Source organism: Aspergillus puulaauensis, chromosome 2 (genome assembly GCF_016861865.1).
Source record: "Aspergillus puulaauensis MK2 DNA, chromosome 2, nearly complete sequence".
NCBI lineage: Eukaryota > Fungi > Ascomycota > Eurotiomycetes > Eurotiales > Aspergillaceae > Aspergillus > Aspergillus puulaauensis.
The window spans coordinates 4,658,173-4,676,705 of NC_054858.1; the positions used below are offsets into that span (position 1 = coordinate 4,658,173).

General features: G+C 49.1%; 7 protein-coding genes across 7 annotated transcripts; 5 read left to right on the forward strand and 2 right to left on the reverse strand.

The window, feature by feature from the left end:
• Positions 1 to 276: 276 nt before the first annotated feature.
• APUU_21871S (cytochrome P450) lies at positions 277 to 2,052 on the forward strand (the record flags this gene model as incomplete). Its single annotated transcript, XM_041700671.1, has 4 exons — positions 277 to 462; positions 512 to 957; positions 1,004 to 1,388; positions 1,435 to 2,052. 4 exons carry the CDS (start codon positions 277 to 279, stop codon positions 2,050 to 2,052), a joined length of 1,635 nt encoding a protein of 544 aa, XP_041553633.1.
• A 125-nt stretch (positions 2,053 to 2,177) lies between these two features.
• On the reverse strand, positions 2,178 to 3,566 carry APUU_21872A (wax synthase family protein; the record flags this gene model as incomplete). Its single annotated transcript, XM_041700672.1, has 2 exons — positions 2,178 to 2,605; positions 2,666 to 3,566. The coding sequence occupies 2 exons, from the start codon at positions 3,564 to 3,566 to the stop codon at positions 2,178 to 2,180; spliced, it is 1,329 nt and encodes a 442-aa protein (XP_041553634.1).
• An 841-nt stretch (positions 3,567 to 4,407) lies between these two features.
• Positions 4,408 to 6,598, forward strand: APUU_21873S (fungal specific transcription factor domain-containing protein; the record flags this gene model as incomplete). Its single annotated transcript, XM_041700673.1, has 2 exons — positions 4,408 to 4,764; positions 4,814 to 6,598. The coding sequence occupies 2 exons, from the start codon at positions 4,408 to 4,410 to the stop codon at positions 6,596 to 6,598; spliced, it is 2,142 nt and encodes a 713-aa protein (XP_041553635.1).
• A 1,674-nt stretch (positions 6,599 to 8,272) lies between these two features.
• Positions 8,273 to 12,946, forward strand: APUU_21874S (putative ABC multidrug transporter; the record flags this gene model as incomplete). The annotated part of the gene is made up of 7 exons (XM_041700675.1): positions 8,273 to 8,724; positions 8,781 to 10,107; positions 10,157 to 10,366; positions 10,416 to 11,022; positions 11,075 to 12,338; positions 12,399 to 12,741; positions 12,803 to 12,946. The coding sequence occupies 7 exons, from the start codon at positions 8,273 to 8,275 to the stop codon at positions 12,944 to 12,946; spliced, it is 4,347 nt and encodes a 1,448-aa protein (XP_041553636.1).
• A 431-nt stretch (positions 12,947 to 13,377) lies between these two features.
• Positions 13,378 to 14,953, forward strand: pgxB (putative extracellular exo-polygalacturonase; the record flags this gene model as incomplete). Its single annotated transcript, XM_041700676.1, has 5 exons — positions 13,378 to 13,725; positions 13,804 to 13,971; positions 14,032 to 14,205; positions 14,263 to 14,508; positions 14,573 to 14,953. The coding sequence occupies 5 exons, from the start codon at positions 13,378 to 13,380 to the stop codon at positions 14,951 to 14,953; spliced, it is 1,317 nt and encodes a 438-aa protein (XP_041553637.1).
• A 327-nt stretch (positions 14,954 to 15,280) lies between these two features.
• APUU_21876A (cytochrome P450) lies at positions 15,281 to 17,039 on the reverse strand (the record flags this gene model as incomplete). Its single annotated transcript, XM_041700677.1, has 6 exons — positions 15,281 to 15,440; positions 15,546 to 16,176; positions 16,235 to 16,364; positions 16,414 to 16,554; positions 16,607 to 16,637; positions 16,690 to 17,039. 6 exons carry the CDS (start codon positions 17,037 to 17,039, stop codon positions 15,281 to 15,283), a joined length of 1,443 nt encoding a protein of 480 aa, XP_041553638.1.
• A 392-nt stretch (positions 17,040 to 17,431) lies between these two features.
• On the forward strand, positions 17,432 to 18,186 carry APUU_21877S (uncharacterized protein; the record flags this gene model as incomplete). Its single annotated transcript, XM_041700678.1, has 2 exons — positions 17,432 to 17,531; positions 17,588 to 18,186. 2 exons carry the CDS (start codon positions 17,432 to 17,434, stop codon positions 18,184 to 18,186), a joined length of 699 nt encoding a protein of 232 aa, XP_041553639.1.
• Positions 18,187 to 18,533: the final 347 nt, after the last annotated feature.

Genomic DNA, 18,533 nt, shown 5'->3' on the forward strand with positions numbered 1-18,533 from the left:
AATTCTCCATGCTGAAGTCACAATATGGGGAAGTTGTGGTGGATTTTCCTAATTAGGAAAGGGTTGCGATGGCGATCGCTTGGAGTTCTTCACATGAAACTCACCATCTCAACTTTATCTCCCCAACCATCTCGAGGTCCTTCACGTTCATCATGCCATCATCCTGTCGTTATCCTGCCGCCTGCCTATTTTCATATACTATATCAACCGAGGTTGCCCCCACAATCCACCATGCAGCATTATTGCCAAACTGAGTGAGATGACCGGTTGAGCAAGATGCTTTCCATCCTCGCTCTGACTCTGGTGGAGGCCTTCCTCCTCCAGCGCTCCGTTTTCACGGATGCACCTTTCCGAACCGTCGCACTGGGCACAGCCGCTGTCAACCTGGCCCTCCTAGTGATCTACAACTGGTTGATATGGCCGTTCTTCCTAAACCCTTTGCGTCATCTTCCCCGCGCTCCGGTATGCGTACCCCACAGACCAGTTTGTCAAGATATACTTACACAAGTAGGGCCACTTCAACATGGGCCGCTTTGTCTTCGACAACCCTCGAGGTCGTCTTCCTCTTGAATGGATGAAGACAGTACCCAACGATGGGCTCATCCACTTCAGGGACCTTCTCAACAAGAGTCAGCTTCTGCCGACAACTCACCAGGCCCTTCTCGATGTCATGAGCACCAACACCTATGATTTTGAGAAGCCATGGCGAGCTCGCGAGTTCCTGGCCCGTATAATTGGGTTTGGCTTGATCTTATCCGAGGGGCCAGCCCACAAGAAACAACGCCGAGCGCTGATGCCGTCGTTCAACGTGAAGAACGTTCGCGCCTTGTATACCCTTATGTGGGACAAAACTGATCAACTATTGGAGGAGTTAGAAAAAGAAGCCAGTTTGCATCCCATGGAGGGTACCGATCCAGAGAGCGGCTGGGGAAAGGTGGAAATGAGTGTCTGGGCCAGGTATCTCTACCTACCATTGATGTTTCGACAGTAGCTAATTGTATAGTCGTCTGACACTCGATATAATTGGCCCTGCTGCAATGGGACGGGACTTCCGCTCCCTCCAGAACTCCGAGAACAAGGTCGCCGATAGCTTCCTTGCTATTTTAGAACCAACCAAAGAGAAAATGGCCTTCCTAACCGTCAACTTTATCCTCCCCCAGTGGTTTGCCAAACGCATTCCCTGGCGTTTGAATAAGGTTATCGACGATGAGGTTGGCTACCTGCGCGATCTTTGCAAGGGAATTGTCCTAGAGAAGAGAGCCGCGATGACTGCCACAAAGGCTACAGCCACTGAACTCGAGGCCGACATTCTTGGCTCCATGATGATAAGCGGCGACTTTACTGACGATGAGCTAGTGGACCAGATGCTCACATTTCTTGCAGCCGGTGTATGTTTCCACTCCTTATATGTCGTGTAAATTCTAACAGATGTAGCACGAAACCACTGCAAGTGCCCTCACCTGGGCCTGCTACCTGCTTACACTCTACCCAGAGATTCAAGAACGTCTGCGCGCTGAAATTCGCTCTGCTATCCCCTCAGCCACCCACCCAGTCACTTACGCCGACCTCGAATCCCTACCGCTTCTCAACGGCGTTTGCCAGGAAGTCCTCCGTCTCTATCCAACTGTCCCTGCTACCATCCGTGAAGCAGTCCGGGATACTACCATCGCCGGGAAATCCGTACCCAAGGGAGCAATGGTGGTTCTATGTCCCTACGCCATTAATCGCTCTCCTGAATTCTGGGGAGAGGATGGCGAAGTGTTCCGCCCGGAGCGTTGGGTTGATACGGATCCCGCGACTGGCGAGAAGCGGGTTAACAATAACGGCGGCGCCTCGACAAATTATGCGCAGATTACGTTCTTGCACGGCCAGCGGAGTTGTATTGGTAAGGACTTTGCTCGCGCAGAGTTAAGGTGTGCGGTTGCCGGAGTTGTCGGGAGGTTTGAGTTTGCGATGCAGGATCCCAAACAGGAGATTCATATTGCTGGTGCAGTCACGACGAAACCAGTTGAAGGAATGCATCTACAAATGAGGAGGGTAGAAGGGTGGTGATTTTGTCAACGTGTTCACGAGAAATTTTATGATTGGGCTTTTGTAGATAGCTATAATGACACCTTCACTGTTTAATGTTTGCATAGTCTTGACTTACAAGTATATACCAGACTGTTTCTTACAGGCTACCAGATGCCCCAGGTTTCAGGAATAGGAATAGATACCAAGGACTCTGGGATCATACTATACCTGAAGAACCAGGGTGCCGTATGGTAGCCCCAACAGAGAACGTACGCCGCATTTAGAACCCTAATAAGAGCCCTCGTGATCCACCAATTGGGGGTATATCGCTCAAGGATGTGGCTTGATACCAATTCTTGCACAACAATACAAATGGGTAGGAGTATAAAAAAGGCGATCATCATGGATACGGCGTGGGTGTCCCTATTAACAGCATACGTCCCTGCAGCATGTACGAAGCCTGATATTATAAAGGAGAAAACACCTATCAGGACTCTGCGCAGAGCGAGAGGTGTCTGCTGTGGGACGACGGCTGTGGAACTGCTAATTAACGCACGCCGACAAAGGTCATGCCAAAGTTTGCCCCAGATATCTATCCTCGTTGTTAGATCTTGGGTTTTCTTTTGATAGCCTCGCTGAAGAGAAGGGTTACCTTTTAATCGAAAGCCAAACAAATCTCGCAATGAACCAAAGACATCTGGGTACATCCAGGGGTCTGCCGCCAAAGACGGAGACACGATATACAACCCACCCACAGAAAACAGGGCGACCGTGGCACGGATACCATCGACGAAGGCCCAACAGGCTGCCCAGCACGCTGGAGGTAGGAGATACCGGCGCACGAATGCTGCGCTTGTTTCAGGAGACGTTCGAATTTCGAGACCTAGATATTGTATCACGGCAGGGTGGAGTTTGGATGAATTCAGCAAAGAATGGAAACCAGAGCAGAATTGAGTGTAGTTGCGCCCGAAAAAAGTTCTGTAGGTGTCATAGACGACGTAGGCGATGATGAGCTTGAGGGCTTCTTTCGCGAGGAAACTGACCCGGTTTTCGGTCGGATCTTTTAGAATGAATTTGGTGTTCTCCAAATGTTCCCTTTCCTTCAAAAAAGATACATTCCCATTTTCGGTTGCAGACTTGACGTTCAGTTTCTCCAATGGCGGCAGGTACTTCCTTGAGCCGTGCGCCCAGCCGATACCTCGTGGGTTGAGAAGCAGGTCGCAGACGTATACGAGCCGTGCGAAACTCAACACTGGTGGCATCGGGCGCCAAAAATACACCGGGGGTGAAGTGTGATCTACATGTATCCTTTGTAGTCTTTTCAACCGGGAAGGCTGGTTGATGACGAGCAGTTCAACAGCGCGAAGAGCGAAAGCAATCGAGAAGAATGCATTGGCATAGACAACAATGGTCAAGGAACTGGGAGGATAGAGAACGGATGTGATCACGCTCGACGTGATTGTGGAAAAATACAGGACACTTTTTAACGGGGAAGATAAAGGTATCCTTTCGTCGGCGAAAAGAAATACGCCGACAAAGAAGATTGTCGACATGCCTCAGCCTATGGATGCGAAAGGAAAGCGAGTATGATGTTGGAAAAATATTGCGTAGGCATCTTGGACAATAACTATGCTGACACTCCCTTCATGTGAGAAGCTCACCTTTGTCAAACACCGGGACGTAGATCAATTCACGGTCGTCGTCCCGAAGGCCCGAAAAATCCTTCACCCAGAAAGACCATTATCAATGAAGAACGGTGATGTCTTATCTGTTCGACTGTTCCTGACTCGAGTCAAGCCACCACCCACTCGTGGACATGGACACAGGTGTGAATGGACGCTGACAGGGTAGGATGGCTCGGTGCTTTTCTGTCATGGCTCACGCGCTAGGTATCTCCGAATCAGATTTACGGATGTGGTAACTCCGAGTCGGACTTTTCGGACAGCGACAGGCAACGACAGCATCTCATTCGCAGTTTCGCTGTATTCATCCTGCTGAGCGCGCCCTTCAGTACGTATCTTACAGTGACTAGCTGATTAATTTAATAAATATCTGATGCATCCCGGGTGGGAGTTCTTATTCCTTTCCCTTTCCTTGTATAATTAATCGTTGCAGCCGTGCCCCTATCTAACTTCGAATCTCACGGCGTTTCTGTTTCAATTAATATCCACCGTGATTACCGACCTGATTAATAAACCAAACATGGAGGATAGCCATAGTCAATCATCAGCGACTCGCCGGCGCCGGCCAGCCCTATCGTGTACAATATGCCGGCGTCGAAAGTTGAAGTGCGACCGATCGCTTCCCTGTGGACAGTGCATGAAGTCCAAAACGCCTAATCTATGTGTCTTTTCCGCACCCAAGCCGTCTCAGAGTGCAGCTTCTGGGTCAACGATGGCAAGTTCGCCATCAGACCATAAGCTTGCCCCGAGTGACGGCGCCAGTTCTGGAGGAAGCGGGCTTTACGTGTTCGACTCAAGGAATCGCGTAACCAAACCCCGGGGACGGCCGGACGAGCTCCACGAGCTGCGAAATCGTGTGCAGATGCTGGAACAGGCACTTGCCAGAGGGGGCTCAATGCAGCCCCCCGAAGTTCCTGGATACGACTGCTTGCCAGAGTTTCCAATTCGGACGGTTACAGATGCGATCTCGGATCAAGTAAGGAACTTGTCTGGCAGAGCATGCTTCCGCGGTAGGAACGGTAGAACGCGTTATCGTGGACGCTCTACTGGAGAGTTAACACTCACTTTTGTAAGGACCACCCAGTAACATGATGACGACTGCGTACTAACGGCGGTAGCTCAATGATGTAATGGCGTTTCTCCAAGGCCGGAAGAAGGATCTCAAGGCTGAGGGCTCAGAGTACCGGAGGATGAAGGATTTCAGATTCGAGCTGAGGTCTCGGGAAATACAGGACCAGGAGCGCGTTAAACAAGGAACACCGTCCTCACTGAAAGACATGCTTCCGCCTCGGAATATTGCGGATGAATTACTAAACCTATATATATCGACATTCGAGACTACGTATCGCATCCTACACATACCCAGCTTTCTTAAGGAATACGAGGCATACTGGGCGTCATCTGAGCTACCCGACACCATTTTCATTGCTAAGCTCTTGGCCTTGATGGCCGCAGGCAGCTGTTTTATTAGCCCTTCGACCACAGTTAACGGAAAAGACACCCTGCATGATGTTGCTGTGGGTTGGATTCTCGGGGTCCAATCTTGGATCGGATCCCTCTTCGTGAGCGCAACGGCAAAGTTTGACATCCTACAGATACAGTGTCTGTTGATGATTGCGCGTCAATCGCTGGCCGTTGACGGGGATGTTGTGTGGCTCAGCTCGGGGTCTCTCATCCATTCAGCCACTATAATGGGGATGCACAGGGATCCCACACTATTTAGCAAAATGACCCCCTTCTGGGCAGAGATGCGTCGTCGGTTATGGGCAACTATCTTGGAGCTCGACCTGCAAGCATCTATAGATGTCGGCATCCCATCATCAATCGACACAGACCAATATGACTGCGACCCGCCGTCGAATTTGGATGATTCGGATTTAACAGAGGATATGTTGGAGGCCCCAGTGGGCAAGGACAGAGCAATTTCGACCCAGTGCAGTTTCCAAACCATGTTAGCTCGCTCGTTCCTGTTGCGGGTGCGCATCGCCAAGGCCGTGAATAGCTTGAAGTTTACACTGTCGTATGATGAAGCGCTGACACTTTCTGAGGAGCTTGTACAGTTCATGAACGAGGCTCTAATTCCCTTTTCCGCACCGGTTGGCGACGGTGTCCCGTCCTTTTCAAGGTCATTTATGTTATTCTTAATGCAAAGATTCCTTCTCCTTTTGCATCGGCCTTTCTCACTGAGTATATCTATGTCGCCCAAATACTCTTATTCACGCAAAGTCTGCCTGGAGTCGGCCCTGGAAATGCTTACCCAGTTTGAATCCCCAATTCCTGGCATTCAATCACCTCGGACGCCTTGTCTAGGCCATATTGGTGGTGGCATGTTCCGTGATGAATGCTTTCATGCTGCTATTACCATTTGCGTGGAGCTATCTCTACAGGTTACTGAATCAGGCTCAAACTCAGCACCTTCAACTCATGGCGGCTCTTTAAATGACATTGTGCGATCACAGCGAGAAGTCTTGTTGCGTACCCTTGAAAGGACTCAGGACAACTTCCGCAGTCGGATATCTCCAAAAGGGAGTGGATGCAAGGCTTTTGTCTTCATGAGTATGGCCCTAGCCTCTGTGAAGGCTCGACTGAACGGGGAAGACCCCCTGAAGAAAATCGAACGAGATTCATTGCAGACAGTGAAAATTTGCCATCGAGTTATCGGAGGCCTGCCTCATGAGGAATTAGAAGGGCGGCCCGAGAACGACTTATCTGAGGTCGGACCGTCTGCCATACACACACCGGACTTCGCGTCTTCTACTTCCGAAATATCGTTTGACCCTTTCTCGATACTGACCAACAACGCCGTTGAATTTTCGCCCCTCGACTTCAATAGCATGTTTGATACGTCTTATTATAGGATGCCCGATCTTTGGGATCCTGACTTTCTTGCACTGGCCGAGTGAGACAACTGGTTTTCTCTAGTGATATTTCACAAAAAGTTTCAACTACCTCTTCGAAGGGCATACTGGAATCACCCTGTATTTTGTATTATATCCGGACCATTACGCGTTGCGTTGGAATCATAGTGCCTGTTGCCTCAAGGTTTTCTTCTATGGGCGCTATGGCAGCCGGGCTGCGTTACATTGGAGTTTCTCTATCAAACAAGGAAGATCGTAAGCCATTCTTAATTTAATCAACACCGATACTTATCAATCTCCAAGGGGCATGCGGTAGGCAATAACCAGAGGAAAGTCCTCTTATTGAGAGCATAATGAACTGCAGTGATGTTTTCTATATAGGGAACGGACGCAGCTGGGGCTATAAAAATGGTGCCTATTGCGGCTCAGGCCTTCTGATCACACAACGTCTAGAAAGACCATCACCTACTCTACATATAACATCTTATATCAATAGATTTGGCTTCCACCAGGGATAACCCCGGATGGTAAACCATAGGAGTTCCTCTCTGTAGCGGCAATTCTAAACAAACCCAGGTAATTGAATTTCAGCGTTCTGCGAGTACAGCATAATAACGACAGGCAGGTGGACGGCTACAACCCACGGTCAGCAGGCAGCAAAGTTGCATATATCAGAACTCAGAAGCAGAGTCCCTGCCCTATACAGAGCTGAGGTATTAACTCGGGGCCCGCGGGAAGCGTGGGAAAACTGGCGCAAGCTCCAATTGGCTGGCAGCATTTCGGAGCTTCCGCGGGCTGAGAGTCTGAGACTGTCCCTTTCCTTCTGGAGACTGCTGGAGTTCCTCACGGTCGGTGATATTTTCTCTTCTTTCGGGTTGGCGGCGCCCAAAGCGCCAATCGCGAGAATCCTAAAAAAAAAGGACACCCGTTGGACACACCGTTGCAAAGTTTCATATGCACCCCGGAGAATTTTTATCAGTGGCTTGCCACGACCACTGTTCGGTGCACTGTACAGCAGCCATCCGATATCAATCATATCATAGCCCGATCACTTCCACACCGTACCATATATTGGACACCGCGTGGACAGGCACAACTGCAAGAGAACAGTGGAGTTGTGATCTGTGGTGGCCACTCCCTCGCCCGGCCATTACCAATCAGGATTCTACATCATCTTGCTAGCTCCTCCTTCGGCATCATGCTTCGCTCACATCTCCGCTTCTTCCCTGGTACGCTAGAGGGATCCGAGCTTCAGAAGTTTGGGTCGTCTCCCGCGACCTGCCACAGTGGGAAGTTCATACGCCAAATGCTTGAAATTTCTTTTTGTCGCCGTTTTCCGGCGCCAATCAGTGCCCACTTGGAATCCTTAGGATGTGCCTGCAACACATTCTGGCCCAACTGGCGTCTCCACTGGAATATAATAGGAAATAATTACGTGCATTTGCAAGGCTCGACCATCTTCATGATCGATAAACGCTGTCAATCTTTTGAGTCATTCGCAGATCTTGTCACGCTTTGTGTTTCTTGGCTTCCTGATTGATCTAGCGACTGGGGTATCTATATAGCTTGGTTTCGGAGCGGTCTGCCTGGAGTTCGCATATATATACTGAGATAACCCTCTTATTCTGCGGTCAACACAACGCATACACGACTATCAGATGCATTTCAGTTGACAACGATTGGTTGTTTCCCCCGTTCTGTCTGGTCAGATAACGTAACATGCCTGCTCGCCTTCGCTCTCTTACGCAAGGCAATTCCGCTCTCGCATCTTCGCAAGAAGCTGGGAGCCTGACAGACAGACCATCCTCTCCACAAGTCCATTTGAATTATGAGGATGAGAACGCTATTGCTGAGATACATCGCACCCTCACCGAGAAGGGTCATGCCTACTCGGAGCCACATTCTTCGTTCGACAGGTTCCTAGAAACGGAACATCAAGCCGGAAGAAAAAGGCCCAACGTTGGGGTTTGTTTCCAATCGCTTTCCACATGGGGGACTGGAGGGGAGCATGTCAATGTCAAGACGCTGGGCACCGCTTTGTGGCGCACTCTCACCTTCCAGGATGTGTACGAGTGGACGATCAAGCCCTGGATGCGAAAGCCCAAGCCTCAGAGCGGGCGTCATCTGATTCGGGACTTTGATGGGGTAGTTCGGAGTGGTGAGATTATGCTGTAAGTCCTCAATTCTGAAATGGACATTGTAACATGCGGATTGACATGTTATATAGCGTTCTAGGACGGCCGGGCGCCGGCTGCACAACCTTTCTGCGGACGATTGCCGGCCACCACTCATCATTTCTGGGAGTGACAGGTTCCATCGATTACTCGGGCCTCAGCTTAGAGGATGTTAAAAAGTACTATCGTGGCCAGGTTGCTTATGTTCCGGAAAATGATGTTCATTTTCCCACACTCAACGTTCGACAAACACTAGAGTTTGCACTCCAGAGCAAAACCCCCAAAAGATACCATGACAAAATTCCTCGCTATCTTGAGATATATGGGAGAGTGTTTGGGATGTCACATACAATGGACACCTTGGTTGGAAATGAATATATCCGGGGAGTTTCGGGAGGCGAACGAAAACGCATTTCGATCATCGAGTCCCTGGCGACTGATTCCTCAGTAATGTGCTGGGATAACTCAACGCGGGGGCTTGATGCCTCATCTGCTCTGGACTATGCACGAAGCTTGCGGATCATGACTGACACCTGCGGTAAAGCCACGCTGATGACATTGTACCAAGCATCTGATGCTATATACGACTTGGTCGATAAGGTTCTGCTTATTGACGAAGGGCGGATGCTCTATCAGGGACCCGCACGCGAAGCGAAGGCATATTTCCAAGAATTAGGCTACGAATGCGGTGAAATGCAGACAGTGTCTGATTTCTTGTCCAGTATTACTGTTCCGGAAAAGAGGAGGTTTAAAGCGGGTTGGGAACACCGTGCGCCAAAGGGTCCGATTGAACTCGAACAAACTTTTCGAAAAAGCGCCGCCTTCTCGAAAATACAACAACAAGTACTTGCATACGGTGACGAAAGAATTGGTGGAAAAGGTCGTCCAGGATCCCAAGCTGATACGGATTATGGAAGCTTGGATGAATTTAAGAACGCTCTTCAGATCGACAAATCTCGATTCGCCTCGTCCAGTTCCCCGTATACCATTTCTCTTTTTCGGCAAGTGGCACTGTGTGCAAAGCGTCAGATTTGGCAGATTAAAGGCCACTTATCCCCACTCTACATCAAACTTCTCTCATGTGTGGTTTACGGGCTTCTTATCGGTTCCATGTTCTATGACCAGCCGCAGTCGACGGATGGAATGTACTCTCGCGGCGGTGTGCTCTTCTATTCATCCATTCTCCTCGCCTGGCTTCAAATGTCTGAACTGGAGGAAGCAATGCAAGGACGAGATATCCTCAGTCGCCAAAAGAAGTTTGCGTTTGTTCGACCTAGTGCAGTGTGTCTCGCGCGAGTAATCGCAGACATCTTTGTAGCTGCAATTCTTAGTTTCCTTTACTTGATTGTGGTCTATTTCTTATCTGGTCTCAAGTCTGATGTGAGTACTGCTTTGGTGGTTGCTTGTTTATTTGCTAACGTTATCTTAGGCTGGAGCGTTTTTCATTGACTTTTTATTCATCTATATGTGTACAATATGCCTCACAGCTCAATTCCGATTATTTGCCGCTGCGTCGTCGAATTTCGAGGTAGCGCTTCGTTATACCGGATTCGTTGTTATGCTTTGTGTTGTGTTTGGAGGCTATGTACTCTCGGTGGACAAGATGATCGCCGATGTTCCCTGGGTTGGATGGATTGCGGTAAGTAATTGACCTGAAGGTCCTCAGGAGAAGGCTAATATGAGGCTAGTATGCTACACCAGCACTATACACATACGAATCGATGATGGCTGCCGAATTCCATAACACCGATTTCACCTGTGCTGAAGGGTCAGTCGTCCCGTCAGGACCAGGGTACACGGATATTGCCTACCAGACGTGCGGTTACGCAGGAAGTCAAATAGGTACAACCATCGTCAACGGTGATGTTTACCTTGCAGAGAAGTACGGATTCTATTTCAGCCACGTTTGGCGTAACTTTGGAATCCTTTGGCTTTTCACCGTGACTTTCGTTGTTGGTACATGCATTCTCAGCGAGATAATGGAGTGGGAGCCTGGCAACGCCGGACCAATCGAGTACAAGAAATCTCGAACCCGGTCAAAGATGTCTACGAACGTCAGTGATGAGGAAACTCGCCCTGTACAGGTTGATGAAACAGCACCGGCCCCGTCTGGCCTTGATAGCGAGTCTTCACAGGTCCTTACTGCAACCAAGTCTACCTTCACATGGGATAACTTGGAGCTTTTCGTCGATGTTGGGAAGGAGAAACGCAAGTTGCTAGATGGCGTCAGCGGATACTGTAAACCCGGAACATTGACTGCTTTAGTGGGGGCTTCTGGAGCTGGGAAATCAACATGTAAGTGACCCTAATCTGTACTGCAGACTGTCATATTCTAACTCTTTTCTAGTATTGACTGCGCTCACCCAGAGGCAAAGCTCTGGCGAAATCACGGGAACAATGTACGTTGATGGGAAGCCCATTGACTCTTCGTTCAAATCTCGAATCGGTTATTGTGAACAGATGGACATCCACGACGAGAGCAGCACTATTCGTGAAGCTTTCGAGTTCTCTGCGCTGCTTCGCCAAGATTCAACTGTGCCAGATCATGAAAAGCTGGCCTATGCGACAACGGTTCTGACGACATTAGACTTGGCGGACCTTCAAAACGCGATCATCGGCTCATTAGATATTGAGAAGAAAAAGCGTGTCACTATAGGCGTCGAGCTGTGCGCAAGACCTGAGATGCTATTGTTCCTGGACGAGCCCACCAGTGGTCTAGATAGCCAGGCTGCGTCGAGTATTTGTGCACTGCTAAGACGACTTGCTGACCAAGGATTGGCCATACTTTGCACCATTCATCAGGCAAACCAGGAGCAGTTTGAACTCTTTGACAGAGTTTTGGCCTTGAGTCCTGGTGGTAAGACCTACTACTTCGGAGAAGTAGGACAAGGTGGCTGCTTCATTTTCGAGTATTTCATGAAAAATGGACAAAATCTGGAAAATATCACCAACGCCGCGGATTATATCATTGAGGTTGTTGTTGGTGGCACAAAAAAAGCGTCGAACAATCTGGATTGGGCTGCCACCTGGAGCGAGTCAGTCGAAGCCAAGAATGTTCAGCAAGAGATCTCCGAAATCAGGGCCCAGAACGAGGAGACCTGGGACTCTGATGTGAATCAAATGCAAAACACGCCCCCAATCTCTCGCCAGATTTTCTTCCTGACCCAGAGAACAATGCGGCAATTCTGGAGAAGTCCAGAGTATCCATACTCTCGACTTTATGCCTCGTTCCTTCACGCATTGATCAACGGTCTCACCTACCTACAGATCGGAAACAGCACAACAGACTTACAGTCTAAAGCTTTCTCATGCTTCTTAGTACTGATGTTAGTCCCGGAATTCATAAACGCCATTTCTATGAGATTTATCATGAATCGTGACTTGTGGGTGGCCCGAGAAGGCCCAAGCGGAGCATACGGATGGGTCGCATTCTGCACTGCACAAATTGTGTCTGAGATCCCATATGCGATCATTAGTGCAGTGGTTTTCTTCGTATTATATTATTTTACTGTTGGACTTCCCTTGGGATTTGCTGCGGGGTACACCTTCCTGATGTTTTCCTTGTTCTTTTTGTTTGCTACGTCCTGGGGTCAGTGGATTGCTGCTTTGAGGTAAGTGGTGTATTTCAATGAAATATCAAACGAGTTCCATGCTAACCAAAGACATCATAGTGCCGACTCGATGGTAGCAGCGACCCTGATGCCATTTTTCATTATCATGTGCGAGTTGTTCAACGGTATTCTGCAGCCACACCAGAACATGCCTGCGTTCTGGGCATACACAATGTACTACGTCACGCCATTTACCTACTGGATTGGGGGAGTTCTGACTTCTGTTCTTCGTGGTGTACCTGTCATTTGCAACGAGAGCGAATTAACCCTCTTCGAAAGCCCTCCTAGTATGACTTGCGGCGAATATGCTGGACCGTGGCTCGTTGAACACGGTGTTGGATATCTCTCTAACCCAGATGGCGAGGGAAAGTGCGGATACTGCGAGTACAGTTACGGTGATGATGTGAGATTTCGCTCCACTTCCTTCTATCTTACCGTCGGCGCGTTGCTAACAGTGGCGCTAGTACTTATCGGGAATTGGTCTTGATTCATCCAAAATTTGGCCCTACTTTGGCATTTTTGTGGCGTTTGTGATATCCAATTATCTCATGGTCTATCTTCTTGTTTATGTTCGGTCGGTGATGAAGCCATTCTGGCGGCGTACATAGCTTTCACTCAGCTGAGGCTCCTATATACTCATTACTTAATTCATATTTTGTATGGTTGTCATTATATACTGAGAACTGGCCTGATTGGTGGAAGTCCAGCCTTGTCGCCCGGGGAAATAAATTAAAGCGAATGATCTTGGAGAGGATCATCATCAACCCGGGGAACGATCTCCAATTCTCATCTCAACCCTCCCGCAATTGCCGTGCTTCCTTTTCCGACATCTGGAGACAATTCAATTCCCTTATCCGATTGACCGAGCTAAAAGGCCCCCGGAACTTGTGGTGCCTCCTTACAGGCGGAGAAATTACAAGGCCAATATGCATAGATCGTGCCCTGGGAAGCTTTGTCCCCTATATAAACAATGCTCTCTTTCTTTTTTCTTTACTAGGCTGACAGCTCTCAAAGTTGCCTACACAGCAGCCATTGAACGATGAAGCTATTCCCACTCTTCGCGCTCTGCGCAACCACCGTCAGCGGTCTCGTCTTCGAGTCCCCTTTCCACCAACCCCCAGGCGCAAACGTGTATTCTGTGAACGATCAAGCTGGGCTCAGAAGAATTGGTGCCCATCATTCAAAGCACCACGATAGACGAACGGTGACGATACGGCCCTCACACAACGATACCGATGACATTTCGGCCGATTTCCTCTGGGGCATTCGTCGGGCAAACCACGGCGGAAGACTCCTCCTCAAGAAGGGCGAGAAATACGTTATTGGCAAGAAGCTCGACCTGACATTTTTGGATAATATTGAAGTGCAATTGGATGGGGAGCTGAAGGTACATTCCTAATAACCACGCCCATGGACCATTCGGAATTTGATGAGTAGCTCGCTGACTTGCCCGGCTAATTATTAGTTCACAGACGATATACCGTACTGGCAAGAAAACTACTTCTGGTATGACTTCCAGAAATCGATTACGTTTTGGCGATGGGGAGGGCGCGACGTCAGTATATTTGGCAGCGGGACGTTGAATGGGAACGGTCAGCGCTGGTATAATGGGTTTGCTGGGCAGTCGATTTTGGTATGCTATTGGCTTCAATCCTTTTAAATGGGCATACCTCTCACAGCTAACTGATTGAAGGACCCCGACAATGAATACTACCGGCCCATTCTCTTCGTAGCAGAGAATATCACACGTCTGTCTGTTGAAGGGATCACGCAACTTAACTCGCCTTGCTGGACCAATTTCTTCGTCAATAGCAAGGACGTAGCTTTTGACAATGTTTATATCAATGCGTTCTCCACGAATGCAACAGTACGTGTTTGATTGATACTGAAAATATGGTGGAACTCGACTGACCCTGGACTCCAGGCCGAACCCAAAAACACCGACGGATTCGACTCCCTCAATGTCAACGGGCTATCGGTAACAAACACCCGCATCGACGTCGGCGATGACTGCTTCTCCCCAAAGCCCAACACATCCAATATCTTCGTCCAGAATCTGTGGTGCAATAACACCCACGGCGTATCCATGGGTAGCATCGGGCAGTACCCGGGTGTCCTAGATATTATCGAGCATGCTTACATTGAAAACGTTACGCTTCTTAACGGAGAGGTAAGCATACACAGCAACTGAAAATAATATATTATCCGCGCGACTGAGGGCTAATATTAAATAGAATGGCGCGCGCCTTAAAGCCTGGGCCGGCGAAGGCGTCGGCTACGGCCGTATCAATAACATCACATACAAAAACATCCACATTGAAAATACAGATTACCCAATCCTTCTAGACCAGTGCTACTTCAATATACCCTCAGACGAGTGCGCGAGCTACCCATCCCATGTCAATGTGACAAATATTGTTTTTGAGAACGTCTCGGGCACGTCGTCTGGCGCTGAGGGAGATGTGGTTGCAGAGTTGATTTGTTCGCCGAATGCGGTTTGTGAGGGTATTGAGCTAAAAAATATAGATCTCGCAACGCCAGAGGGAGAGGAAGGTACTGTCGTTTGTGAAGGGGTCACCGGAGGCGTTGGAGTTGAGTGTCAATCCTCCGAATAGATTGAACTGTTGAGGTTATTGTGTCGGGCCACAGATGCAGACGCAGGCCGGTCCTGACTCGTCCAGCCAGGAATGGCTCCTCGGGTTTGCACAGCACTTTTGAATTCTCACTCGATATTGGCATTACTTCCAACCTGAAATCATTCAAACTTAGATACACCTAATTCATTCGGCATCGGGCTTTGTTCCAGAGGTCGCGCTGTTGCACATGATTGATTATATAGCTAGCAATGGCAAACAACATCTCGATCCTGCATATCAGACTTCGCATTAACAAATGACAGCGGGGACTGAGAACTAGTATCTGCACCAGTAATATGCCCTCGGTTACCTTTCGTCAAACCTCAGCTTACACGTCTGCCCCAACGGCCGGGCTGAAATAATTTGATCGTCAATATCCATGCACCCATCCATATCACCCGCCACCGTAGTACGAAACCGCGAGTACACCTCGCGAAGAAGCACCTTCATCTCCACTGTCGCCAGGCTGCATCAAATTCGCTTAAAATCAGCGTCATCCATTGGGCAAGAAACAAAAAAAGCTAACCAGAAAACAAAAGTTTTAAGGAAGAACGAAAAGGACACAACTCACTTCCGACCCGTACAGCCCCTGCCACCGGTCGAAAAAGCAAAAAACAACCGGTTTCGTTCAGCTGCGCCTTTCCCACCCATCCACCGGTCTGGATTAAATTTGTCGGGGTCGGGGAAAACGTTTTTGTCGAGTCTGTGCACCGTGTATGGCTGACAGCTCACAATTGTTTTCTCGGGGATGAAATAACTGTTTATCGTTCGTCCTCCGGTGGGCACGTACCGCGGGAATGACATTGGGATTGGCGGTGCACAGCGTAAGCCCTCCTTGATGACGGCGTCAAGGTATGGTAACTTATCCAGTGGCAGGTTTGGATCTGTGGTCTGTAGTTCTTCAAACAGTCGCTCCTGGAAGTAGACGTTATGAGGTTGGGACAGCTCCCACATCAGAAAACACAGTCCGTCACCTGTTGTGTCGATCCCCGCAGCCATATGGTCCTTGCACTCTGCTGCTATCTGTGCGTGATTGAGTGGAGAGTCTTTCCGGGCGAGTTTGGCCACGAGGCTATGCTGGGAAGGCTCTTGCTGGGCAGCCATTTTCAGAACGTACTCGTTGGTTATAGGTGCGTGGCGCGGAATTAACCTAGATGGGAAGTAGGGAACTAAAGTGGGAAGGTAATAATGCAGGAGGTTTTCTGTAACTTTGTCAGTCTTGTTAAAGGGGACAATGGAGGCACGGACAAGACAACTAACTCTGCAGGCTCTGATGGTAAGTAAGCTCCTCCATAATTTCGAAGTCCTTGTCTGAGTCCAGCGACCGTAAGCCACCTGGGCTAAACATGAAGCTTGTTACACCGTCTAGGGCATAGCAGTGTAGCCACACCTGAGCTGTCATTAACGACCACGCCCAAAGGAGAATAGAGAGGACCTACGTAAACATCCACGCTTTCAAAAGAGGCAGCGCATCTGGAGACGAAAGCCTTCGCTCGGTCCGTAATAGCAGCTACGTGCTCCTCGCGCAAGATATTGGTCATGGCGTACCGATCCGCGAGCTCACGTTTGCGCTGGCTGTGCTGGACGTTGTCAGTCTTCGGGTGTTGACAAGTGGTAAAATCGTATACATACACTCTGCTTCTCCAGAGTTGAGAACATGGTCCTAATTGAGTTAGACACCTGTCATCAAGAGTATACCTATTCTTATCTCGTACTTGATTCCAAACTGACGAAACAGGTCATACAACTCTGTTTTATCGTACCCACTCCCACCAGATGCATAGATCTCCCTCATTGCCTCTAAGCTGGCGAACGAAACCTCATTGGGCGCTATGCGAACGGTAGCTCCGTACTTACTATGAAGTTCATGGATGTAGAGACGTCTATTTGAAGTAAACTCTTGGTACTTTAGAACCAAGCTAGTGAACGTGGTGTACCATGGCCCTGGAAGCTTTGCGATGGGCGAGCGACGTAGATTAATGAGGAAGAGGGTTATCACAAAACCAGCTGCTAAGTAAAGAGTCAACATCCTGACGGTCCTTGTACATTTGGACGATCCACCCATGAACGGGCGTTGTGTTATATAGACGAATTGGAGAAGCAGTTATGATAAGCATCGCAAGCACCGAGCCCTCTACGATCCCAAAGGGGAAAGTCGAGGAGACAGAAAGTTGGAGTAAGAAGCACAGCCAATAATTATTGATACATGTTTACCGAAGCGAGGTTTGTGCGGGGAAAGTTGATAAGGCCCGTTGGAGACTTAAAGTTGACAATGTTGATAAAAGACAAGAGTCATGTGTTCACGAACTTACCACGGAATACCTGGTGGGGCGAATCTCACTCAACTACACCAAGCAAAGCTATTGCTGAAGCAATATGACGAATTGCCGTCTCTCGACAAGAATCTCCCTGCGATGGCCGCCAGAGCCCGCTTTCGAGAGCACAGACACCCTCGTCATGTCGGTTGGAAACTGGTACGTCGACCTCCGAGTTGACCGCGCCACCGGCACGATCGACTGGGCGATTGCGGGGGAGCGACTGCAAGATAAAGGTTCAAGTACGCGATATCCTCAAATCTCCAGTCGGACACGGTAGTCTGACAATGTATGGCAGATGAGGTCCTCTTCACCCACGAGCTGGACTCGCGAAACGCATTCGGCGTGGCTGATTGTGGTACCTTCTCACCTCTTCCAAACGGTGATGATTTGGAGCTGGGTATTATGCCCCGGCCTGATATTCCTGGTGCGCCAACTAGGAATTATGAGGAGGTGTGGAGGGAGTTATCTTTCCGACACGTAGAGGGGCACTCGAAAATGTTGGCCTTCGTTCTCGAAAGCGAGATGGCTCCAATACAATTGCGGGTGGGCGAAGAAAGGGAAGTAACTCGAACCTTTATCGGTGCGATTGGCGGCACATACATCGCTCTTCGCCAGAGTCAAATTCTTGTTCGACCTGCTGGGGAGACGAAACCTGTCGTAAAGAGTGGTGGGGAGGTCAGTGCAAGGAGCCAGGAGTTTGTCCGGGGAGGAGGATTTGAGACCAAGTACTTGTTAGGACCAGAGGGAACAGTACTACCGGCTCGGGGTGACATAGAATTCCCCTTGGGCGGTTCTTCGGAGAGGCTGATGGTTCGTGGACAGGAGTATGTGGTGCGCTCGTTTGAGAAATTGGAAATGCCGACGGATCAGCCCATCGATGGTCCCACTGCTTAGCATGGAAATTCCAGGGACCAGGGGCATCTTGGAAGCCTCAACTGTTTACTCATTGCTCAAAGTAGTTGGGATAGTCCAATTCATGTTAGTAGAAAACAATTAACATACAAAGCTGCCTATGGGCTAGGAATTCCTTTTACCTCTTACGATGTTATAACATATATATATATGCACAGAGGTCCATATGTTCGAATCGTGCCACATTCAGCACAACACAACGATATCCGTTATTACTAGAAATATTTGGTATTATTTTACAAGGTGAGATATTAACATGCATAGGTGGCGAGGATACTTTCTCTACTGCCCATTTGGGCCGCATGGCGGCAGCTACGACAGATTCTACA